The following is a 24,020-nucleotide window of genomic DNA, read 5'->3' on the forward strand; positions in this document are numbered from 1 at the left end:
GGATCGGCTTTGGTGTTGTCTGTCCAAACTGCGCTCGAATCCTAACAGTATGTGCTACAATAGGAGAGTAATATTGATGGCCTGCTAAGTATGTCTTCCTGCTTCTGAAAACCTACCTTTTCCTGGGCTCTAAGCATCCACCATCACTGAGTTCAAATAGCATGTACATCTACAGTGTTTATTAAACATCTTTAACCATTTCTATCCAATTGTGCAATGGTTGTATGTCAGGAAGAATGTGTCCAAAGGAGTCTGTTGCCAAGCATCAGACTGAACAGTTACTATCGCTGTCACGTAGAGCCTTTCAAAGCTGGACAGTCACACTGCACAATCCATACAACTTTGTACAGAAAGTTCCCAAGAAGACAGACCACAAAAAGTACATGTTTCCTGTTGGGTGCAGCTTCATGGGAAGGCATCATCCTCTTCGCACAGAGTCTAGCCAGCATTAAGGACACACCATATGACAGTGGGCAAGTCAATAAAGACCTCTCACTTGGAATGTGATGGAGCCAAATAGAGAGAAGGCTTTCACTCCAGCTAACAGAGGTTTCAGAGGCTACCCAACACATCCAGGCTCAAGTGCATGAACTAACATCTCTAGCTCTGAAGCTCGGCTCTTTAATTATTGCTTTCTTTCTCTGATACAGACTGTGAAGTGCTCATCAATGCAGTTTGTTAGTCACTGTCTAGATCGAACCACCTTCGGTCCAACCTTTCACCAATCTATTTTTCACACAGGGCATTGAAGACTCATTGATGAGCCAGATCTGGCCATGTCCTCAAGGAACTCACCGTTTGCTCATCTAGTGGTTCATTTCTTTTCACATGTCCTTATGACTTAATCAATCAATTAAAATATACCTTATAGCAAAACTGAATCTATTTGCCAGCTTCTCACAGTAGAAGCCAGAGAGTCACTGAATCTCCCAGAGAGGTAGACAAGTTCAGAAGCCAATTGTCTCTTCTCAAAAGCAAAACCAAATAACAACAACAAAAGGTTTGTAATATGCAACAAAACTCACTAGTGAACAAGTAGATGTAATTTAGAAAACTACCACACAAAGAACACAAAACAAAAACCATGCGTCCTTGAGTGTTTATCCTGAATCAAGAAAAATACATAAAGCAATCAGATATAGAAAGATAGTAGCGTACTTGTAATCCCAGGTCTGGGGGACACAGAGACAGATGGATTTGTAGGGCTCACTGCCCAGGCAGCCTAGCATGTATGGTGAGCTTCAATGCAAAACCCTGCCTCAAAAACAAAAATCAAGGTGGATGGCATTTGAGAATCAATCCCTTATACTGGCCTCTGGCCTTCACATATGCATTCACAAATGTGCACATTTACTTGCATACACATAGACCAGTAGATATACACACACACACATATACACACATACACACACACACACATACACCAAGCAGAGGTTGGAAGGTAAGTCTTTATGAAATGTCTGACTCTTTGATTCTTTAATTTTTTTCCTTTATTTTATTACTAGTCACTATATAACAATACAAAGAAGAGCAACTGTTTGTGGCTCTATGTTAAGTTAGTTTAAATTTTATAGTGTTTAAAATGCTACAAAGCTACAAGAATAGAGCTTTTGCCCCATTTGGGGACCACACTTAAACAGGAAATAACACTCTCAATGTGGCTGGCCCTGTAGCTAAACTGACATGTCATTTAGAGAGCATCGCTGTCATTAACCATATGCTACATCGGGATTTGGGGTCAAGACTTTATCAGAGTCTCTACCTTTGGAGTGAAGTCTTCAAAAATGCCCATATGCTAGGGCTAAAGGTCAGCCAAAGAGTGTCTCCACTGTCATGTATACATGAGCCCTGCTGATTGGCTTTTCGAAAGATTCTGACTATAAGTACTGGATCTTTGCCAAAGCCATTAGCCTCATGATGTCACTGACAGACTGAGCTTTAGAGCTAGCTGATCTTCATAAAGAATTCTCCAGCAGGAGTGTGGAACTGGTCCAGTGATTAAAGCACCTGCCGTGCAAGCCTGAGTTTAGACTCCCCAGAAAACCACATAATGTCTGGGTGGTCATGGAAGCCCACTTTGTAATTCCTGCCATTGAAGGCAGAAAGAGGATCCCTAGAGCAAGCTGACTAGACAGGCCAGATCAGAGAGTTCTAGGATCGACTGAGTGATCTTTGCTCAGTGAATAAGGTGGAAGAGCAATTGTGGTTTATACCCAACATCAACTTCAGGCTTTCACACACACATACACAAGTCCATACTCACACTGGCAAAAATGTGTATACACACAAAAAATTCGGGTAAAAGTATCCCACCAACAACACATAATGTCTGTCTGACTGTAAGAAATTGATTCAACTCCTGCAATTTCCGTCTCCCTGTCTGTCAAAGAGGGATGATGAGAACTGTCAGCAGGGCTACTGGTGAACAGTAACAGGGTCAGCAAGGGTAAAGTGACTGACAAGCACAGGTCATGACCAAGTGATCAGGAATGGGGTCTGCTGCCCTGTGCCTTTCAAGAAAAAGAGCCTTCCTGGGAAAAGAAGCAAAACAAGAGGGAGCAGAGGCTCCCCCAAATCCCCTCATTTCTGAAAAAAGACATGTCTACATCAGGATTCTTAGATCAATTTGTTCTTTCTGGCCAGCCAAGGTGAGTGTGTGCTCTCTGTGGTACAGCAGAGACCTGCTACAGTGGCAGATCTATGTTGGCTCTACAGTGCCCCATTCTATACCTGGTCACTCTAAGCTTTGGGTTCAAGCTTCCTGCAAAATACCTGGGTGCTTAAGAGCAGGAAGTACCCAAAAGCACCACTGTCTGAAGTTAAGATTGGCTCTAGAGAGGGAGTCAGGCTGGAGAGAAAGGGCAGTCTGGGGATAGGTGGGGTTGCAGAAGAGGGAAGTGGAAGTCTTTAAAATGTAAAACAGGCCGGTTTCTGAAGCCTGGCTACAGAGAAAGACTGGCTATTCACTGTGTCAGAGTCATCAAAAACGTAAAACCAGCACCAGACATTTGACTTCAGGGACACATGGAACGTTTCTTTTCACTGGAACAAAGGACATGGGGCTTTGAAGAGCCTGCAGAGAGGCAGCAAAGCTCAGAGAATCAAAACTTGCTGAGGATCAATGAAGCTTCAAGCAGGTTCTGAAGAGCAGGGTGGGGTGGCCACTTCCCCCTTCTAATTACCAGGATAGTCATGGAGCCACCCCAAGGGAAATGTGCAGCAACCGAATGTCTCTGGCTGGCCCATGTAGACGTGGAACTCGTAAGATAAGAATTCATAGAGGAAAACCATCAGCAGTGGGCCTAGCAAGCAGCTAGTGTGTGATACTACCTGTGCCATTATTAACATCAGCCACCCAAAATGGATTTCAGCCATATTAGCACCGTGCTAATGAAGAAATACACATCATAAAAGAAGAAATTACCCACATAATAAACCCTGGATCCTCCAGAATGAAACCATTAGAAATTGATCAGCTAATTTAGTAGCAGCTAAAGGCTGCATATCCCCCCCCCCCCCGAAGGCAAAACTGAGAAACACATGTCTGCTTTCATTGAACAGCATGTGGAGGTCACACAGGCTGCCTGGGCTCTGCTTCCTTAAAGAGCATGTGGGCAGAGGGCTCTTCAGAAAATCTAGGACCATGTGACAATAGGTCACCCTGTACCACAGCTTCAGCATAGGCTGGCAAGGTGGTATTTCTGAAGAGTGACATCTCATGGTCCCATTCACCCCTGAGGCCAAACCAGTGGGGTGGCCAGACCTAAAGGCACTTCCTACTAACTTTTTTGGATGAGTGCATTATGAATATAACCACAGACCTCACACAAATACACATACACACACTCAAATATACTTATACACTTATATGGATGTACAAATGTCTTAACTATATACATATATTCTCACATACTTATACATACATGCATCTGTACACTCATGTGCATATGTATATGCACATGTTATTATTCCTACACATACATCCTCCCATACTAATGTGCACTTTAAATACAGACACACTCAATGCATATATTCACATACATATACAACTCACATATTCACACACGGAATGCAGTTCACACACATTCATACTAAATCACATGTACAAACAACTCACACATACATACTCACACAAACATTCACAAATGTACATTCACATATCCACACTCACAAACCTACATATACTCTCATAATATACACCTGTACATATAGTTATTTGTAGATACTCTCATGAATATAGACATACATTAACACTCAATTCAATACACACAATTCATACACATACTGTTATTCCTGTACTACATACTCCCATGCATAAAGCTCCTTGCATATGTATGTGCATACATTTAAACCCTTATATTATCATGTATGTACACTCTTAGAAACATAAACACTCCTGCTCACACACTCAGACATACTCACATAATACCCTCACACACTTGTAATATTCTGCATGAGAAAGAGACTCTATTCTCTCCTAATTCCTTTGTCCTACCATCTGTATTTATTTTATAGCCTAATCTATGCTCCCAAGCCCTGGCTCCTAACTGACTGTCTGCCTCACCTCATCTCCTGTACATAAAAGTCTGAAACCACTTGTCTGACTTTTGACAGTCTCATGGATTCAGGTCTGGACTCCTCTGCTAGATCCCAGCTGCTGCACGTGAGCATCTTGACAGGTCAAGTCCAGTTCTCTGACCTCTTGCCTTGGCAAAATGGAACTCCAGGATCCATTTCAGCTCCCAAAGTCAAGTTTGGACTTGAAAGCATTGTTCTGAGCTTTCCTGTGGGACAGGGGTCAGGGCAGGCCACACCCATCACCATTCTGGGGCTCTTACCTCATTCACAAAGACCCAGTGGCTGTCCTTGGAAGCCAAGTTGGTCTCTACAGCCTGCAAAGAGAAAAAGAATGTACATGAACAGAAAAGCAAGGCAGAAGCTAGCAGACACACAGGATCATTGCTGAGATAAGTTTTTATAAATACCATTTGTTTTTTCAGAAATTATTCCTTACAAAACATGCCAACCCCTGGAGCCTACTCCTGGTGCCTTCATCACTAGAGACACCATCTGTTCTCCCATGTTCTTCTACACTGGCCCAGAGTGAGATTAGAGGCACTAGTCCTGTAGGCACCACAGATCACAGGTACCACAGGGATAGCCTTCCTTCCCTGAGAAAGCATTAAATTTCTTTCCAAAAGAGTACTTAAGGATGGCATTCATCATTACACAAAACTACAGAGTGAGGAAACTAATGTTGGATTTATGGCAGTTCACCCAGCTGTGCTGAATAACACCAGGAAAATAGAAGACACTGGTTGAACTATGGTGCTGCTTTTCATTCATATTTTAGGATCTACGGAGCTGGATTCTTTCCAGCTATTAGGAAGGGCCCATTTCCACAATTCTCTCAATAGCTTTGTTACAGTGCTTGCCGTTTTTGTGTGTAAGTGGCTACAAGTTTATTCCTTCTCATTGTCTATTTTCTCTGCCAGGTTAAGTGTGGACCTTACAAGATAAAGGTCTACATCTCTCAGGCGAGAGCTGTGTCCCAGAACTTTGCTCTGTAGCAATATATAATAGGCATTCAATAACATAGCTTAGGTGTGAGTAAGTGGTAGGCACTGGCAGAGAAAATCCGTGTTTTGTTTGCATACTTTGAACTTGTTTGCTTGTGTGTTTTTTTGGGTTTTGCCTTTTATATAAGAACAGGTCTTAAATAGAGCAAAGGCTAGTCTTAAACCCACTGTGTACCCAAGCCCCGAACTCCTGATCCTCGGCTAGGATTATACACGTGCACCACAATGCCTGGCTCTTTTGTATGTATTTATGGGTACTTTCTCTCTCCTTGAATTGGAAAGTCAACAGGCTGAAAGAATTGGAAGGGATTGATGGTTTGCAAGCATGTCCTGTAAGAATGCTCACGGGGAGCATGTGCCAAGAACTTGCTGAGCACCGGGCACTGTGCCAAGCCATCTATGAACGTGCGAAAGAGCTTTCAGATTTACTCCTTTCCTTTTTACATTTTTTTCACATTTTAGTAATGTAATTTTTATTACTCTTTTGATTTTAAAAATATAGGCAAATTAAGATGCTTAATTAAAATCTCTCCATAATGCTTTCTCATTTTAAAAAAATGTGCCCATGGACTAAAATATCCCCATTTATTCATCCAGATTCATCCACTGGAAATTGTCTGAAGTGGCCCTTCCAGAAGTTTCTACAATCATATCATGCAAATACATATCTACACATGCATATCAGACAGATGTTTTTAATTAAAACCATATTAGGAAATGCATATCAGGTAAAAATTTCATCGCTAACCTATTGATATATCAAATTTACATTTTCTCATCAGTAAGTACAGAAGCAGTTGTTCTTAACAAAGAAGGTGTAATGGTTGGTATCAGGGCATCAGGCCTTTGTGGTGCTGAGGTATCTACACTATCAGAGCACAGAGATCTGTCGGGGCTGTGCTCCATGGGAACAACAAATTTGATTGGGGAACACAGTAGATCATGAGAATAGAGATCATAAAATGCCCAGGAGAACCCTAGCCCATCTGTCCTTACCAGATAACATTGCAGGATACCAAGCACAGATGCAGAGCCTTTCCTGAACCACTCAGGGATGAAGAACATAGACTGACCTCTATAGCCTATGAATGAGAGACCACCATGCCATGAAAAGATGAACTTGTGCAAGAGTCTGAAAGAGAAGGAAATAATCTCCAAACTATCATTTGTCTTGTGAAGTTATGTATAATGTATATATAACAGCTGCCCCTCTCCTATGTCCAAAACTATATGACCCATGAGGCCAGAAGAGGAAAATTCAGAAAATGAGGTCCACTAATGTCCTAAGAGCTTCACGGGAAGCAGAGATAGAAAGATGGACATTTTAGTCCTCTAAAGGTCCCCCTCACTCCTCCTTTCGCTCACATCTAGTCTACATCCTTTGGCTATATACATCTTACTCCATGAACATTCTATCCCCTGGCATAAACAGGCCCCTGTCCACTCCAGGAAGGAGGGTCTGGGGATTGGCTTATGCCCTTGTAAGAAAGTGAATTTCAGAGAGACCAAAGGCATTATATGTACCATGGTGCTGTATCTTGAGACACTTCCCATCCCTTTCTACAAGACTGAAAAGCCAGGATGTCTGAGAGAAGCTTATAGGACCCAAGATCCAGTGTCTTTTGAGGACCCTGAACTACTAGTGTTGAATAGAGGCAACTTCAGGGCAGGGTCTTGGCTACCCAGCCTAGAACCCCTCTCTTCTCTGCCACAGACGCCTTTAGATATCTAAGACAATGGGAATACGGAAAAAGTACAGGAAGATGATCTAAATAATGTGAACACATCTCTGGGTCCATGCTGCACTCAATCCCTAACCTTTAACGATTTCTGTAATGCTCATTGGTTACATCATGCTGATTAGGATATAACACAGATCTTGGAGGTTTTCCTGAGTTCCCAAAGGCTGGAATGCTAAACTGAATCTGAACAGAGGAAGGTCAATGAGGCTGAACTCAAAACAAGAATGGCAAATGGAGAGATGAAATTTGAATGCAGTACATTAAAGACTAAAAACTTATAAAACAGCTCAGAGTGGGGGTGGGGTGTTGGTTCTACTCTTGGTGCTGATCCAAGTGGGCCACCACCCCAGTGATAGAAGAAACCAGACTCTAGATCCCAGTCATGAAGGGGGACAGTTTAAGCCAACAGTCACTTAAAGTAGCAAGGAACTCTTACTAAGCAGGACGATGTAGGTATCTAACCAAATAAAGAACTGGCTTGTGCAAGAATCTAAGTTGTTCTTTGCAGCATCTAAGCATAGATTTACAGTGAATTGCTTTAGTAATCAGAGAAGATCAACACGGTGAAAGAGAAGTTTTCTACCTCTCCAACTAATGCAAGAAGAAATAAGCTGTCTCAGGTAGTAAGGCCCATCAGAAGTACCCCAGTATTGTTAATGTCAACAGTGGCTTGGAAAATAAGTGTTGGCTTGGAGGGTGGCCATAGGGTTACAGGCACAACTCAATGCTGAGATGACATCCATTGTAATGATTCCCAAGTTAGGCTGCAGTTAAGGAGCCCCTAGGACATTTTTTAAACTGTAGGCTCTGGCCTCAGTACAGAGGGTTCTAATTTACTGAGAGCAGCCACCTGCAAAAAGCCTTAGTCTTTTCCAAGTTCCACTTGCACTTTGACCCTGAGACCTGAGATCTCGCCCATAGAAGCTGTAGCTCTTTGAAGGTACAGATGCATTCTGCAGCTGAGAGGTACAAGCATTGCCAATGGCCAATTGCCAATTGCTGGGAGATCCTAGGGAGTGTGTGGGAGCATGGCTCCCCTAAGAACTCTTCTTACCTGGTATCAGACTCAGGCATGGAAGGTACCGGCAGAGAGAATTGATCAGAAAACTGCAGGATGACTGGCCAACCTCCCTGTCCTACTTTCCCTCACCAATTAAGCATCAGCTAATTTGTTAAGCCTCTTTTGCCCACACAGAGATAAATAGCACTTGGATACAGCCTTTTTCCAGAGGGTGGAGCTCACGCAGAGACTGGCATAGGTGGTAAGAAGGAACAGCTACTGCAGATTGAACAAAGCCACACTGGCCTCCCTTCGCAATTACCAGAGAGCTGCCAGCTCTGGGGGATGAGCCTTAACAGCTCACAGACCAAAAGGTCAGGGTTCTTCCCAGCATTCCTGATTCTCCTTCTAAGTGCCACCCTCTCCCTTCTCCTCCTGTATATGTCTGTGGCAGATAGAAATAAGTTCATCATGAAGCAAATATGGTAGAGTCACCTTTGCTATGTGCTCCCTAGTGAATTGTGTCACCTCTCCAAGCACATTTGTAACCCACAATACTTGAGTACCAACCATGCTGTGTTACTCTGCCTAAAATCCCTCCTATCATAGTGAGATGTTTGATTATCCAGACTCCCTGTGCGTTCATTCTCCACCACCAGCAGCCAAGACTCAGGCTGCCAGAGTATACCCGACAGTCATGATTACTTGGGAATTTATATCCCAACCAAGAACTGAGGGTGCCACAGATGCAGATCCCAGCTGTTATGCTCCCTGGTGGGGATGTCTGTGTATCATCTGAGCTGTCTCCAGAATCCAGCTACAGAATGAGGTCACAATTATGTCACTTGGCATCCTTCGATTCCTTGTTGCATATCTCTATGTACCTGCTGGCTTTCTTGTTTGAATCCCTCTGGGAATACATTTTTATTAAAAGTCATCTGATGCCTCCTCTCAAACCTTGCTTCTGGGATCTCAACCTGAGATGAACAGCTCCAGTCTGGGGATAATATTAAGAATCAAATGGCTTTACATGTTATTGACCCCGATCTAGGAAGGAGCTCAATGCATGATCACTCACTGCAGAAGTCCTCCAAATTCCCTTCCCCTGCTTCTCCTGCCTTGTCATCATTCCAGGGTCCCTTCTAAGTCCATAATTCCCCATATCTTCCCTCCCTCACTGAATGGGTGAGAACTGTCATCCATGCCTCAACATCTGTCTTAATGTTCTGAATCACATTTCTCTATGAGATGCTGTGTTTCTCCATTATAGGGTCAAAGGGTGATAAAAAAAAAAAAAGACAATGTCGCAGCCTTGAAAAGTGATAGGTGCTGTTTCTTCTATGTTCTCTGGCCCTCAGAGAAGCCCAGGACCTCCTTTCTTGTGCCCAGCATGGGATCCTCCAGCCACATGGCACCACAGGCATCTACCTCAATCAGGTAAATCCTATATCCTACAGGTGTATGTTTGAGGTGAAGGTGAGATAGCCTCATGCTCAGAGCAGAATCTCATTCACTTCCACCAAGTGAGAAGGTGGTTATGTTTCTCCCTGGAGCTGAAACTGTGGCTGTTGCCACCATCCTTAAGATAAAGCAGAGCAGAGGCCTTAGTAACTATACGAATTCAGGGACCTAGCCATGTCTGAGGTCTCAGTGAACACAGAGAGACTGCTATTCTGGCCCAAAGCTTGGGCCCAATACAGATAACCCTGTTACATTATCATGAATCTTGCAAGGTATTGCCAAACTGACTATGTACTTGATTAGTGTGTCTTGTCAAGACCAGTAAACACAAAATTTAGAAAACTAGGTGAAGAGATGCGACTTCAGAGGGGCCAAGTTTATTTTGTTCTAGCTCTTTTCATCAGAGAGAGGCAGCAGGAGATGGTGGTGACAGATAAAAGGAATAGATGAGGAAAGTGACACAGGCGGCCAGTGAAAGGAGCCATAGTGTACAGGCACATCTCAAGTATGCGCAGATTGCATGGATATACAGGATGAGACCCACACGTCATCCTCTGGAGGTCAAAGTATGATGCCATAGGTAGACCTTGGCTAAAGTAAGCATAGAGCAAGTGTTCTTCCCAGCCCTGAGAAAGCTAAATGCAGATAGGAAGGGGTCTCCTTGCTCATGAGTCGCCACCTGCTGTGAACCTCCAGTATCTTTTTCTATGGCCAATGGAAACAACAGTACTACAGTATAGAGCACATGGGACTTCAACATACCATCCTGTGAGCTCATTCAGAAATGAGACACAGGAGTTCCATTCTGGCCACCCTGATCCACAGTCTGAATAGAGAAAGAGATTCTGGCTAAGTTCCAGCTCAGGGCTCTCTAGTAGGCTGTGGGCAGTAAGCAGTCCCTGAGCAAGGGAGAGATGACAGGGTCAGGTCATGCCTTGATTGAGTCTGGAGAAGGTTGGTAGCTGCTCCTTGATGACATGGTGATGAGGTTCAACTCCATACAGAAGCAAGCGCATGTAGGTGATAAGCACCCTGTAAGATGCATCTGCAGCCTAGATAAATTCATGTACTTGGAGTGGTATGCAGAACCAAGTGTGAGCATTTCAAAGGTCAATTATCTGAGACAGTATATTATCCTGCACACCTAGGCCAGCTCCTACAACAGTAGGAACAAAATAAGGAAATGTTGCTTGCTTATTATTTGTTTGTTTGTTTGTTTCCTTGCATGTGTATTTCTCATATTGAAACAAAACCATTATACACAGCCCTGTCTTCATCTCCCAGGCTAATTTGTTCTCAAAAGCTCAAGGCTATTATTCCACCAGTGTTCTTAGGTTCGAGCCCATTTCCCTTTATCTTGGCCTACAGGACTAGTAAATGGAGTGGAAAAAAACCTCCACATGGAAGCTTTCCAACTCCATCACTAAGGGTTTATTTTACAAAGTACAAATGCCAGTGATAATTTATGTGTGCGTTAATTGTTGGCCACTTATCGAGGCACCCCCCTCCCAACACTGGCAGCCTGGGATAATGAAAGCTTGACGGCAATTAGCATCTTTTAAAAACCTAACTCTACCACTTGAGAACATCCCCCCATGGAGCCCAAGGCCTGGCAGTCTCCCAAGGACAGACATTGAGCTAACTTAAAGACTTGCTGCAGTGGTTGCTACAACATGCTATTTAGAAACACTTCTCCCTCTACAATGTCATCCACCAAAAGAAAGCATCATCAACATTCAGGGATAGATGAGAATGCATGATTTCATTGATGTAGAAGCCCATTTACAAGAAAACCAGCTAATCGGCCACCATGGGTTCTGAGTGTCAGAAGCTATGTCCAGAACAAGAAAATCTGAAAAGAGCAGCAATTATACACTACCTGGAGCCATTGTATCCCCCAGACTCTTACAGTCTTTGACCAAGAGTTGAAGACTCAGGCTCAGACACCTCTATTTAACTTAGGATTGTCTACAGAATGTCTTTGGATCTTGTTTTATAGACAACGCCTATCCTTGTTTCTTCTCTGCTGTGGCAATAAAACTCTCTGGCCAAAGCAAGTTTGGGGAAGGACATGGTTTGTTTAATTTACGCCTCCCTCTCTGAGAGCCAGCAGGACAGGAATCCAATGCAGGAACCTGAAGCAGAAAGCATGGTTGAATCTACTTGGTGGCTCACTCACAAACTCTAGCTTGCTTACTTCTTTACAGCTCAGAACTACCTGCCCAGAGGATTGTACTGCCCACAGAGTCCTGGGCCCTCCTACAACAGCTAACAATTAAGGCAGCCCTCTACAGACATTTCTATAAGCCAATATGATCTAGGCACTTCTGCAACTGAAGCTCTCAGATAATTCCAGGTTGTCCTGAGTTGAAAACTAAAACTGTGATGGTATACTAATATGATTCTCATGGTTCCAATTACTTTCTCCCCCAAGGTCTGAGACACCACAGAGAAATCTTGGACACACAAAGGTCTTCACAAGGGTCCTCCCCTGGGCTCTTTCTAGCAGCCAGCCCTTCCTGACTCAGCTGGTGCCCCATGATTCCAATTCCCTGACATTTCTTCTAGAACCTCATGAAAGCTCAGGGGTTCATTTATGGAGGAATCCAAAAAAACTGAGCCCCAGCAAAAGTTATTCAGCATGAGGTGAGGGGGAACATTAAGAGTCTCAGAATATTGATTTTGCTGATTTAGGAAAAAGAAACCACGGCTGACTCAATACATGTAAACTCGGATAGGGTGGAATGGTTTCTAGTCTAGCATTAGACTGACTCCATTCACTCCATTGTCTAAGTCTGAGATAAATAGCTGGTCCAAACTGGACAGAGGGTAGGAGTATCAGCTTGCAGCCTCTGGGGGAGAGAGATTCATTACAGATCATTTGTGCCTCCTTCAGATGAAATAGAGACAGGTTCCAGGGCTATGCAGGACGTGCAATTTACTGTAATAAAAAGAGAGAATATGCTACATGTGGACAATTTATGAGGAAACGTTAATATCAGCAGAAAAATGAAATGGAGTCAGCTTGCAGGCACGATCTGTTTAATAAGATCAACTAGGAGAAGTGAAGCCAGGCGCTGCCGACAAGTATTGGCTGATGGATACTTGGGCTTTAATCAGTGATCTATAATTCCCACCTCCTGCAGGGCACAGAAACCAAATAAGGCTGTCCATGCTCTCACTCCCATTGATACTCGGGCTGGACCCTGAAGGGAGGCCACAGGAGCCCGGCTTTTCTATCCAATCTTGTCTCGCTGATGAACAGGAAAGGCTTTCAGGCCCTCGGCCACATGGACGCCATCATAAAATCCCTTTTGAGAACCCAAATCTACAGTAAAACAAATCACTTCTGAGTTTATTTATGCCCTGATCTGCTTTAGCAAGGGCAGCCACCAGCCTCTGCAGTGTGGGCTGTGAGCAATCAAATGACTTGGTCCTTCTTCACTCCAGGGCAGGGGACACAGACCTTGGGTGGCGGCTGGCTTCTTGGAGCCATTATTTGTAGATTTGCTGTTCAACTCCAGCTTCAAATGATTTTTCAGGAACAAGCCAAGCAAGGTCCAGACTGATTAGCAACATTTTCATCTCTCTCTTTCTCTCTCATGGGCATTTCTATGTTCAAACCGGAGCTGGCAAAAGTGCTTCCTGCATCCAAAACTTTGCTCCAGGGACCAACAGCCTCAGATGTTCCTGATGAATGATACAGGGGACTATGTGGGGCAGGACAGTCCCTTCTGACACTGCTGGGTCATATCACACCCCCAGAGGCATGTTCTCCTATGTAGAGACCAAGACCCCAGGTGGGTCTCTCCACTGAGAAAAAACAATTACACCACCTCAAGACACTCAAGTAAAGCATCAGTCTTATCACCACGACCCCTTCAAATCATGCCCAAGGTGATTCTGCTGCAGCTTCTAAGCATGGGTCTAATTCCTTTTCTCAACCTAAATTGTTTTTAAAAGATGGAAGGCTAAAATGCTTTTTAAAGCAATAAAGTTGAAAGTAGCAATTCTTTTCCATGCTGATAAGAGTTGCTGGGTGTAATTTGTATTCTTTTTTATGAGTCTGACTTTGTAGAGAATAGAACAGAAACAACAACAATAAAAAGCCTTCTTTTCAGTTCTAAAAGTCTAGAATGTTTTCTTCCTGGGTGTGCTGGGGAGGAGCTTCCTGGCACTGGAGAGCGTTGGGAAACATGCTTCTTACTTAGGCCATGAGAAGCCAAGGAGGCACCTGTGGATTTGTAGCAAGCTAGAGGAGATCAGGGACAGGACAGCATAAACTGCACTGTGCACAGGCAACCTTGGCACTTAGTTTGAGCCTCTGTCCCCAAAATGACCAGGAGGCCACAGTGGAGCTTAGAACTCTTGGTGACTATGGAAAAGATTTAGCCAATTCAGTGAGTGTTGAGGGAAGGGAGCAAACTATTTTTCTTAGAATGTACAATATAAAATCCTGCATTGCCTCACATACAGCCATTCTCCAAATATAAAGGGCCACACAATTGGATTCTAGAGTTGGGAGTGGCTTAAGTATTTCTGAAAGCCCCATGGGCCCCCAGAAAAGACAACCAACCCTGCATTCAGACCCTAGAGCAAAAAAGGAACAGAATCAGACATTAAATAAACATATACTTAGTCCTAGGAAGTGTCCCCACTGGCTCCAATATCCATTTCCACTCTCCCCACAAAGTACCATTATAAAGGCTCCACCCGAAGATGCTCTACTTGGAAAGAAAAATAAATACATGTCTCCCAAGGAGACAACAGACAAGACCTGGGGGCAAAGAAGCACATGGAGCGCTGTGCAGATGTCCCCTAGTCATATGTTCACATGCTGTGAACAAGGATTTGCTTCTAAAGTTATCAGGTGGGGTGACAACCTCTATGGCCTCAACTACAGCTTCATTTTCATTTCTGGATATAATGACTAAGTCATCACCACCTGGTGAGCCCTGTTCCATCTGGCCACTGCTCTATCTAAATATTCCACAACACTGGAACTGCTTCCTGCCTCACACATAGAGACAGGAAGTATGTCCTTGAATCCCCATAGTTAGATTGTAGAGTAGCATTGGGACTATGTAGCATTCTTTCCAGAGGATCACACTCACTGCTCAGGCTTCACTATACCTGCTGCCTTTTGGTACAGATATGGCATGTATCTGCCTAAGAACAACTTGTCTGTCAATCAAAAGTGCACATGGTGCATCTTCAGTGGTGATTATGGTCCGGTTCAAAGTCTGAGGCAAGAGTATCCACAACACACGCCAAGAGTTATTGCCTGGAATACTGTCAGACAATGAGCAACTGAGCTAATCAAGTTGTAGGTCTTGGATTGTATTCTAAAATGTTAGAATATGCTTGAAGGTTTTAGGTGGTAAACAACACTCCTTGAAAGAAAGAAAGAAAGAAAGAAAGAAAGAAAGAAAGAAAGAAAGAAAGAAAGAAAGAAAGAAAGAAAGAAAGAGAAGGAGGGAGGGAGGGAGGGAGGGAGGGAGGGAGGGAGGGAGGGAGGAAGGAAGGAAGGAAGGAAGGAAGGAAGGAAAAAGGAAAGGAAAGAAGGAAAAAGGAAAGGAAAGAAAAAAGGAAGGAAGAAAGAAAGAAAAAGAAAATCTGTGGCTAAAGAGATAGCTTAGAATTTAAGAATGCGTGCTGTTCTTCCAGAGGACACAAGTTTGGTCCCAAGCACCTACAGTCCATAACTCACAACTGCCCGGAACTCTTCTAACTCCTGGAGATCTGATATCCTATTCTGGTCTCCAGAAGCACCATACACACACAGCCTATGCACACAGGTACACAAAAATAAAAGTAACAATTTGAAATCCTCTTTTAAAGATAAAACCTGTGGTTAGGATTACATTTACATTTTACATTTACAGCTGAGAGGCAGGCAGGGAAGGAGGGCAGGAGCCACAGTGACCTCCATTAGTCTATGGATTACAGCTTCCTCACCAAATTCTGTTTCCCAACTCTTCAACCTTCTGCCAAAGAATGACACAGCATAAAGTGCCACATTAAATACAAGGACCTTGCGCTTAGACTTTCTGTCCCAAGCTGTGAGTGATACATTTATGTTTCTTTAAACTACCCAGCCATAGGACTACTGTAGCAATACAAAGTAGACGAAGACTTGTGTTATGCAGACCACACCTGGGGTGACCTTACTGTATCCACCCCATGCAGCACTCCACAGTACTCTGGAACTTTCTCCAGCATTCTGATCACTTCGCTTGTTGCCCAGTATAATTTGAATAAATTCATTTTATTTATTAACTCTAACTCTGTGTTAAAACTTTGTGTCAACAATAGGGAAAATAATACTTATTTTTAAAAATCTGAATATCTAACACTGGTAATACCAATGTGCTAAACAAGACCATAATCAAATGTTTTTAAAAGGAGTATAAACTGAGTAATTTCAAGGCATAATGTGACAATTATAGACAGTAGTTTATAAGCCCATTAGTCTATACTAAATCATAATTTTACTAAGCTAGTATTTTTGAAATTCTTTAATTTTAAAAAGGCTAGCTACAGACAAATGACACTTCCTAGTCTGCATGCCACTTGGTTTTGCTCTATAGAGACAAACATAATTCTTAACTATTCCCCTGTGACTTAATTCCATATCTCTGAATCACACATAATTATATTCATACTTTGTACATGGTTGATCCATTTTTGGCATTGTTCTATAGCGTTATCTATTATCTTCCAGATATGATAATGAGGATTTAAATCTCTCCTACAAATCTTCCTTTCATTCCCCTTCCCAGCATTCTCTATCTAGCTATGTCACAATTTCTAAATTGATTCTGCACTCCTGTGTGTATTCTAGCACTCATCACAGTAGTCAATATGGAATCGGTATAAGTGTGTAAGAGAAAGGACCGGCTGATGATGTGCGGATGATGATGGCATATATACCATGGCATGCAACTCAACCCTTAAGAAACAGAATCTTGCAGTTTGCAACAACACAGATTAACCTGAGGACATGTTAGATGAAATAATCTACTGACCTCATGGGGAAGCTCAGAAACTTGGCTTCACAGAAGTAGGAAATAAGAGCCTGGGTCAATGGTTCACTGGGCAAAGGGTATGCCACACATGACTGATGACCTGACCTTTAATCCCCAGAATTCATGTAAAAACCTAGGAGTGTCGTGATGTACTCATGATCCTAGTACTGACATACAGAAGCAAGAGATTCCAGTGCTCACTGGCCAGCCAGTGTAGCTGAGTCAGGGAGCTCCAAGTTCATTGAGAGACCATATCTTTAAAAAGAAGGTGCATAGTAATTGAAGAAGACAACTAACACTGACCTCTAGCCTGTGTGTGTGTGTGTGTGTGTGTGTGTGTGTGTGTGTGTGTGTGTGTGGTGTGTGTGTGTGTGTACTGGTAGGGGCTAGGGAGACAGTGATCTTTGGGCTCAGTGTGTGTATGTACTGGTGTATTGGCAGGGAGGAGGGGGATGAGAGAACAGGAGTATATCTAGCAGAGTTATCAAAAGATACTGGTTTTAAAGATATTCTATTTTATGTAGATGTAAGTTTTTTATTCAGAATAGCAAATACAAAGAAATAGTAAGTTAAATAACTGACTGCCCAGGGACGTGAGGAGCAGGATGTGGGGCACAGAAGAGGTGAGCTGGAGAGAGAAATGGGGAATGGCTACTGATGGCTACAGAGCCTTTTCTTCATGCTCTAACTTGATGATGGGGATGGACGGACGGACGGATGGATAGATGGATGGATGGATGGATGGATGGATGGATGGATGGATGAGTCTATGAACCTGCTAAGAACCACTGGGAAGCACAGTCTAGGCTGACGGTGTGGATGGGCTTGGGACTTTGAGTATACTGAGCACTACTAGGGCAACTCTGTGACAGGTGAGCTCGCTAAGAGTCTTTTATACAGAATTTGAACTCTGCCTCATAACGCAGGGGCTACTCTTTACTAAACTCGGTTGTGGGTTATGATCATACTGTTTTTCCTTATACATCCTGTTTTTCTTTATAATTACCCTGATTTATATTTATTTGCACAAGCTCTATGGTATCCTTTCCAAATGCTTACTGCCTCATATAAAATAAGCTTTTATATCCAGCAGCCCTGAGCATTGCCCATCACAGCACAGCTTCCCCCTCCCAGAGGCACCACTAGCCTCTACCCCAGGAGTTTATCCTGAGACTCCTCCTCCAGTATCTGTAATCCCTAATTTTAAATCCTTCTTGGAACATATGGGTTTTTTTTTTCAAAGATGAACATCTAGAAGTTACTTTTAAAGCATTCATTCATAAAAATTTTTGAGTTTTGCAATGTGTAGCTGCTTGTATTATGAATGCTAATTATGTTCCCTCAAAAAAGAGGAGAGTATCGTCTCTTTTTTTTTTTTTCAGGAAAGTATCTGCATGTATCTTTTGGGAACCTGTCCCCAGTTGATTCTGATTGGTAAATAAAGAAGCCAACAGCCAATAGGTGGGGAGGACAGACAGAGGCAGGATTTTAGATGTCCTGGGCTTGGGACAGGGATCAGAGAGAGGGAAGAAGGAAATTTGCCTCCATGCCAGGAAAGTGTCAAGGAGAAGAGGGACTGGAAAGGGTCCAGGAGAGGAGAGATGCCACGCCTGAGAAGCGTGCAGGACAGAGCGGCATAGCCACCATGTGAAGGAACCAGAAGAGCGTGGCCCAAAGGGCTGCCCAGCCAAGTCTAGAGCAGACAGGATAGAACACAGAAATAGTAAGCAATAACTCAGGATTAACTGCTTGGAGGTTAGGCAGTGGCCCAGCTATTGTGCTGTTTAAAGTAGATTAAAATATAAAGGCTGTGTGTATGTCTTTACTTCAAGAATATAAACCATTGGTAGTGTCCCCACGTAGGGATTAATTAATATTTAATGTTATAGCAATGGATAGATTTTCGGTTATTCTATTGATTGATAGATTCTCATAGCACAAAATTAAAATCTTCCAAAGAAACTGTTCTTCTTGGGTGTCTTCAAACATTAGCTTGACTCCCAAACCATGACGTCTAGTTCCCACTCATTCTATGTTGCCCTCCTTCCTCCTCAAGCCTCTCCATCACCCTCGTCCTTGTTTGATGTCTCACCTCCTCTGCACCTTGCTAAACCTGCATCCTCATTGGGAAACATTTCATTTACTTGGCAAAGAACAAAATGTTTACTAGGGCTTTTTAATATGTAGATGCATGCGCTTAAACACTATTATTTATCATCATCATCATAGTCATCATCACCACCACCATCATCATCTGTATATTTCACTCTTTCCACATTTTTCTGTTCCCACTCTAGAATTCCTTTTAGAATAATATTGAACTCTAGAACTGAGGCACAAAGTTTTACCAACATTGTTCTGCCTCTTTCTCTTTTTGTTTTACTTTCCCACAATTGGATTTTCTAATACTTCACCTCTGTATTTTCCTGCATTTCATTTTGTATATTTTTATTGCTATCATACTTTCCTTTTCACTATATTTTGGTTGTGTATTAATAGTGTAATTGGTTTCTACATCTTTATTTTTCTAATCAATTAATTTGTTTGTTTACATTCCAAATGCTGTTCCCCCTCCCTCCTTCACTGAGTTTCTTCTCCCACTCCCTTCCTCCTTCTCCTCTGAGAGGGTGGGACTCCCACCCTGGGTATCCTGCACACTGGCTAACATCCACTTATCAATGAGTACATACCATGCCTGTCCTTTTGGGTTACCTCACTCAGGATAATCTTTTCTAGTTCCATCCATTTGCCTACAAAGTTCATGTTCTTGTTTTTAATGACTGAATGGTATTCTGTTGTGTAAGTGAATCACTTTTTTTTAATCCATTCTTCAGTTGAGGGTCACCTGGGTTGTTCCCAGTTTCTGGCTATTACACATAAAGCTGCTATGAACATAGTAGAGCATGTGTCCTTGTGGTATGGTGGCACATCTCTTGGGTATATGTCCAAGATTGCTATAGCTGGGTTCTCAGATAGAACTATTTCCAATTTTCTGAGAAACTACCAGATTGATTTCCAGAGTAGTTGTACCAGTTTACACTCCCATCAGTAATGAAGGAGTGCTCCTCTTTCTCCACATCCTCTCCAGCATATGCTGTCCCTTGAGTTTTTGATCTAACCTATGCTGACAGGTATCAGGTGAAATCTCAGGTCACTGTGATTTGCATTTCCCTGATGACTAAAAATGTTGAGCATTTCTTCAAGCAATTCAAGATTTCTCTGTTGAGAATTCTGTTTAGTTCTGTACCGTGTTTTTAAATTGAGTTTCTACTTCATTAAATATATTTCTAACTGTTTTTGAAATTTTCATGTTGGTCAGTTTATCCTGGTCCCTTTTCTCTTAATTTGGCTTCTTTCTTTCTTTCTTTCTTTCTTTCTTCCTTTCTTCCTTTCTTCCTTTCTTCCTTTCTTCCTTTCTTCCTTTCTTCCTTTCTTCCTTTCTCTCTTTCTTTCATATAAGAGATATTTCTAAAATGTATAATGATTTATGGGTGATCTTCCATATTTAAAGTTAGGCATTAAAAAGTTCACTGAAAGGCATGAGATGCAGCTTGTGGCCAGTAAGTTCTGTTTTAGTTTATTTCCTATAAGAAAATACCTGAAGCTAAATAATGTAGAAGTAAAAGAAGCTTATGGTGTAGTTCTGGAGATGACTGCAGATGTCATTTTGACAGTGGCCTGACAATGTCTGGTGTTGTCACAGTGGAGGTACATGTGAGAAATGCCAACACATAGCAAGGAAAGCAATAAGTGACTTTGGGTCTGGCCTCTGTCCTGTCTAGGGCTAGCCTTTGTCCTGTCTGAGATTAGGCTTTGCTCTGTCTGGGATTAGGCTTTGCTCTGTCTGGGATTAGGCTTTGCCCTGTCTGGGATTAGGCTTTGCCCTGTCTGGAGCTAGGCTTTGCTCTGTCTGGGATTAGGCTTTGCTCTTTCTGACTAGGCTTTGCTCTGTCTGGGATTAGGCTTTGCTGTCTGGGATTAGGCTTTGCCCTGTCTGGAGCTAGGCTTTGCCCTGTCTGGGATTAGGCTTTGCCCTGTCTGGAGCTAGGCTTTGCTCTGTCTGGGATTAGGCTTTGCTCTTTCTGACTAGACTTTGCTCTGTCTGGGATTAGGCTTTGCTCTGTCTGGGACTAGGCTTTGCCCTGTCTGGGATTAGGCTTTGCCCTGTCTGGGATTAGGCTTTGCCCTGTCTGGGATTAGGCTTTGCCCTGTCTGGGATTAGGCTTTACTCTGTCTGGAGCTAGGCTTTGCCCTGTCTGGGATTAGGCTTTGCCCTGTCTGGAGCTAGGCTTTGCCCTGTCTGGGATTAGGCTTCGCTCTGTCTGGGATTAGGCTTTGCTCTGTCTGGGATTAGGCTTTGCTCTGTCTGACTAGGCTTTGCTCTGTCTGACTCTTTTTTACAGTAGTCCACTTTCACATTAGCAACAGGACCCCGAATGAATTGCTAAAATTCCCCTGGGATAACACTTCCTACAACCTAATCACCTCCCTCCATGCTCAAGCCCTCAGCATCACATCACTAAGGTTTAGTCTTCTAGCACATGAAACTTTGAGAGTCACATTCAAACCGTATCAAACAATGGCATCACTTGCCTTGAAAGACACCCTTCCCCACAATATCAATACATGAACATTTGTCCCTACATTTGCTCTGTTCTTTCTAGAAAAGTGTTCGTCGACATCCAGAAGGATGCTATATTAGTCACCTTTCCCTCAGTCTGACAGTGCCTAGATAATCAACCTATATGGAGGAAAGGTTTATGCTCCACCACAGTTTTAGAGCTTAGTCCATGATCCATTAGCTGCATTGCTGTGGGCCTAGCTAGTAGGGGCATTATGGCAGGAATACCTGGTCTAGTAAAACAGTTCCCCTCAGGTCTGAGAAATGGAAGACAGACAGAAGAGCGCCAGATGTGGTGTCTCACACCTGTAATCCCAGCACTCAGGGAAAGGTGTAAGGAGACACATGTTCAAAGCAATCATGATCTGTGTGTGGAGTTCCAGGTCAGGCAGAACTACAGAGCAAGATCTCATCTTAAAAAGCAAAAAAATAAATAGATAAATAAATAAATAAATAAAATGAGAGGCGCTGGCGTTCACCAGGTGACTGCAGGAGCACACACCCAGTACCTGAAGGCCTCTCACTAAACAAACCTTTAAAGACTCTATCACTTCTCAAGGTAGCACTATGGGCTAGACACCAAGCCCTTTAAGCACATAGGACTTTTTTAGAGGCTGTCACCTTCTGAACATTTATCCACACTATACGTATACTCCAACTACCAGCATTCTAGGGATACACAAGGAAGAGATGCTGATATCCCACATTCTTCAATTGCAAAACTATGCTTGTTTTCCTGTTGTCTCTTGTCAATTGCCTTCCCCACCTTTTGAGGTCTTAGCGATGAGGACTTCAAGGCTTACAAGTAGAATCAGCTTATGCCCACCCACAAAGCATCTTACTAGCAACCATTTTACAATACCATACCTTCATATTTCTAAATCAGTTTCCTTTCCTCCACTCACTCTCTTTGGTTGCTCATAATTTTTTTTTTAAGACAGGGTCTTACTCTCTAGTCCAAAATGATCTGAAATCACAGCAGTTCCCTCCATCCCAGCCTCCAGAGTGCTAGGATGCTACGCACATGGTACCATGCTCACTCCTCTCCTTACTTTCTGCTTTCTGAAATCTGGTCTCAAGTTCCCATCCACTATTATCAGATTCTTTGACCTTGTTGGTCACAAGAATGTAACTCCTTACTGTCCTCTCAAAACACTCTGGGAGGGAAATGAGAAAACATGGGCTGTCAATCAGATTCACCTAATTAATGAAAAGATGACAAAGGATGACATTAAGCAAAAGTCTATGAATGTATTTTTGCATACTTTAAGTAGATCAGGGTTCTGACACTGTTGAGTAAGAATGTCCACTGATCCAAGTTGAACATCCCTGTTGATCTTCAGATTTCTGAGCCCTTTTGGATTTAGAATATTTTACACAGTTTATGAAATAGGCTGTGCTCTCAAAAGGTAGGATTTTAGAACATGTAGAATTTGGGGTTTGAGAGTTAGGTATGCTCAATCTGTACACAGAAGTCAGAAATGGGAAAGGTACAGATGATGATACATGGTCTTTGCCAAGCTGACAGAGGACAACAACTTGACAGCAAAGTTGAAAAGATAAAAAGGATGTTGTTTTTCTACACCATACCCTGAAAACCCACTGAGATGCAAATTCCAAATGTTGTATAAGAATGCATCTTCCTGAGCTTTGAAAAAGTATCACCACTGACCTAGACACTGGAATGGAGGAGGGATGATTCTCTCCTCTCTTTCATCTGTAGCCACGAGACCCAGGGGGCTCTCTGCTCCTAGGGATCCAGAAGTGGAACAGACACAATATCCTAGAGAATTCTTGATCAAGCCCATAAGCCCATCCTGGGCTCGAGCCTGTTTATCACTCCTAGAGGGAAGGATGTCATAATCTTATCCTACAGCTTCATAGAACAACCCATCGGAATGAGTATATGTCAGGCAATCCACAGTAAGACGAGGGGAGGATGCATCAGTAACCTTAGGACTGACACCTTGTCAGATGGATGGCATAGGGGCTGAGGATTTATAACAGGCTGTTCAAAGAAATACTTCAAACATTCTGACTCACTTTGATCAATACATCTCTCTGAAAGGATGAATGATTTAAAAATCTACAGAACAGAGGACCTGGGGTGCTTCAACATATACAGGAGGAGAGGACCCTAGGCATCCTGTCTTCTAATAATGGTGAGTTTGGAGGCTACAGAGAAGTTGCAGATTGCCTCTTTCTTCAACCAGACTGGATTCTATTGAGAGGAACAGATAGTGTACGCATTCTGTGGAAAGGGGAGCTGCTGGGTGTTGGCTGCAATGGGAGAATTAAGAGCAGTCTATGCAAGTAGTGTGCATGAGCAGTTAGTGTGCAAAGGGTACTGAGAAGTCCACCATGTCTGGGATGTTCAGGGGCATCCGAGAGGCTAGTCAGATCAGCTAGAGACCTCACTAACCCTCCACATTCCAACTGGAAGGTTCACAGAAGTGGTAGGATGTTTAAAGGAAGAAGATTGGAAAATTTTAAAAGAATACAGATATTAAATAAGGTAAGAAAGAGCAAAGCGCTCCCTCTGTCTCTCTCTCTCTCTCTCTCTCTCTCTCTCTCTCTCTCTCTCTCTCT

General features: G+C 42.9%; 1 protein-coding gene across 1 annotated transcript in view; it reads right to left on the reverse strand.

Moving 5' to 3' along the window:
• The window catches only part of Grid1 (glutamate ionotropic receptor delta type subunit 1), a 719,003-nt gene that overhangs the window by 296,242 nt on the left and 398,741 nt on the right, over positions 1–24,020 (reverse strand). The window contains exon 5 of the mRNA XM_028789133.1: positions 4,839–4,892. Coding sequence (XP_028644966.1) covers positions 4,839–4,892 — 54 coding nt within the window. The remainder of the gene's footprint in view (positions 1–4,838; positions 4,893–24,020) is intronic.

The sequence above is a fragment of the Grammomys surdaster genome, unplaced genomic scaffold (genome assembly GCF_004785775.1).
Source record: "Grammomys surdaster isolate TR1022 unplaced genomic scaffold, NIH_TR_1.0 125789, whole genome shotgun sequence".
NCBI lineage: Eukaryota > Metazoa > Chordata > Mammalia > Rodentia > Muridae > Grammomys > Grammomys surdaster.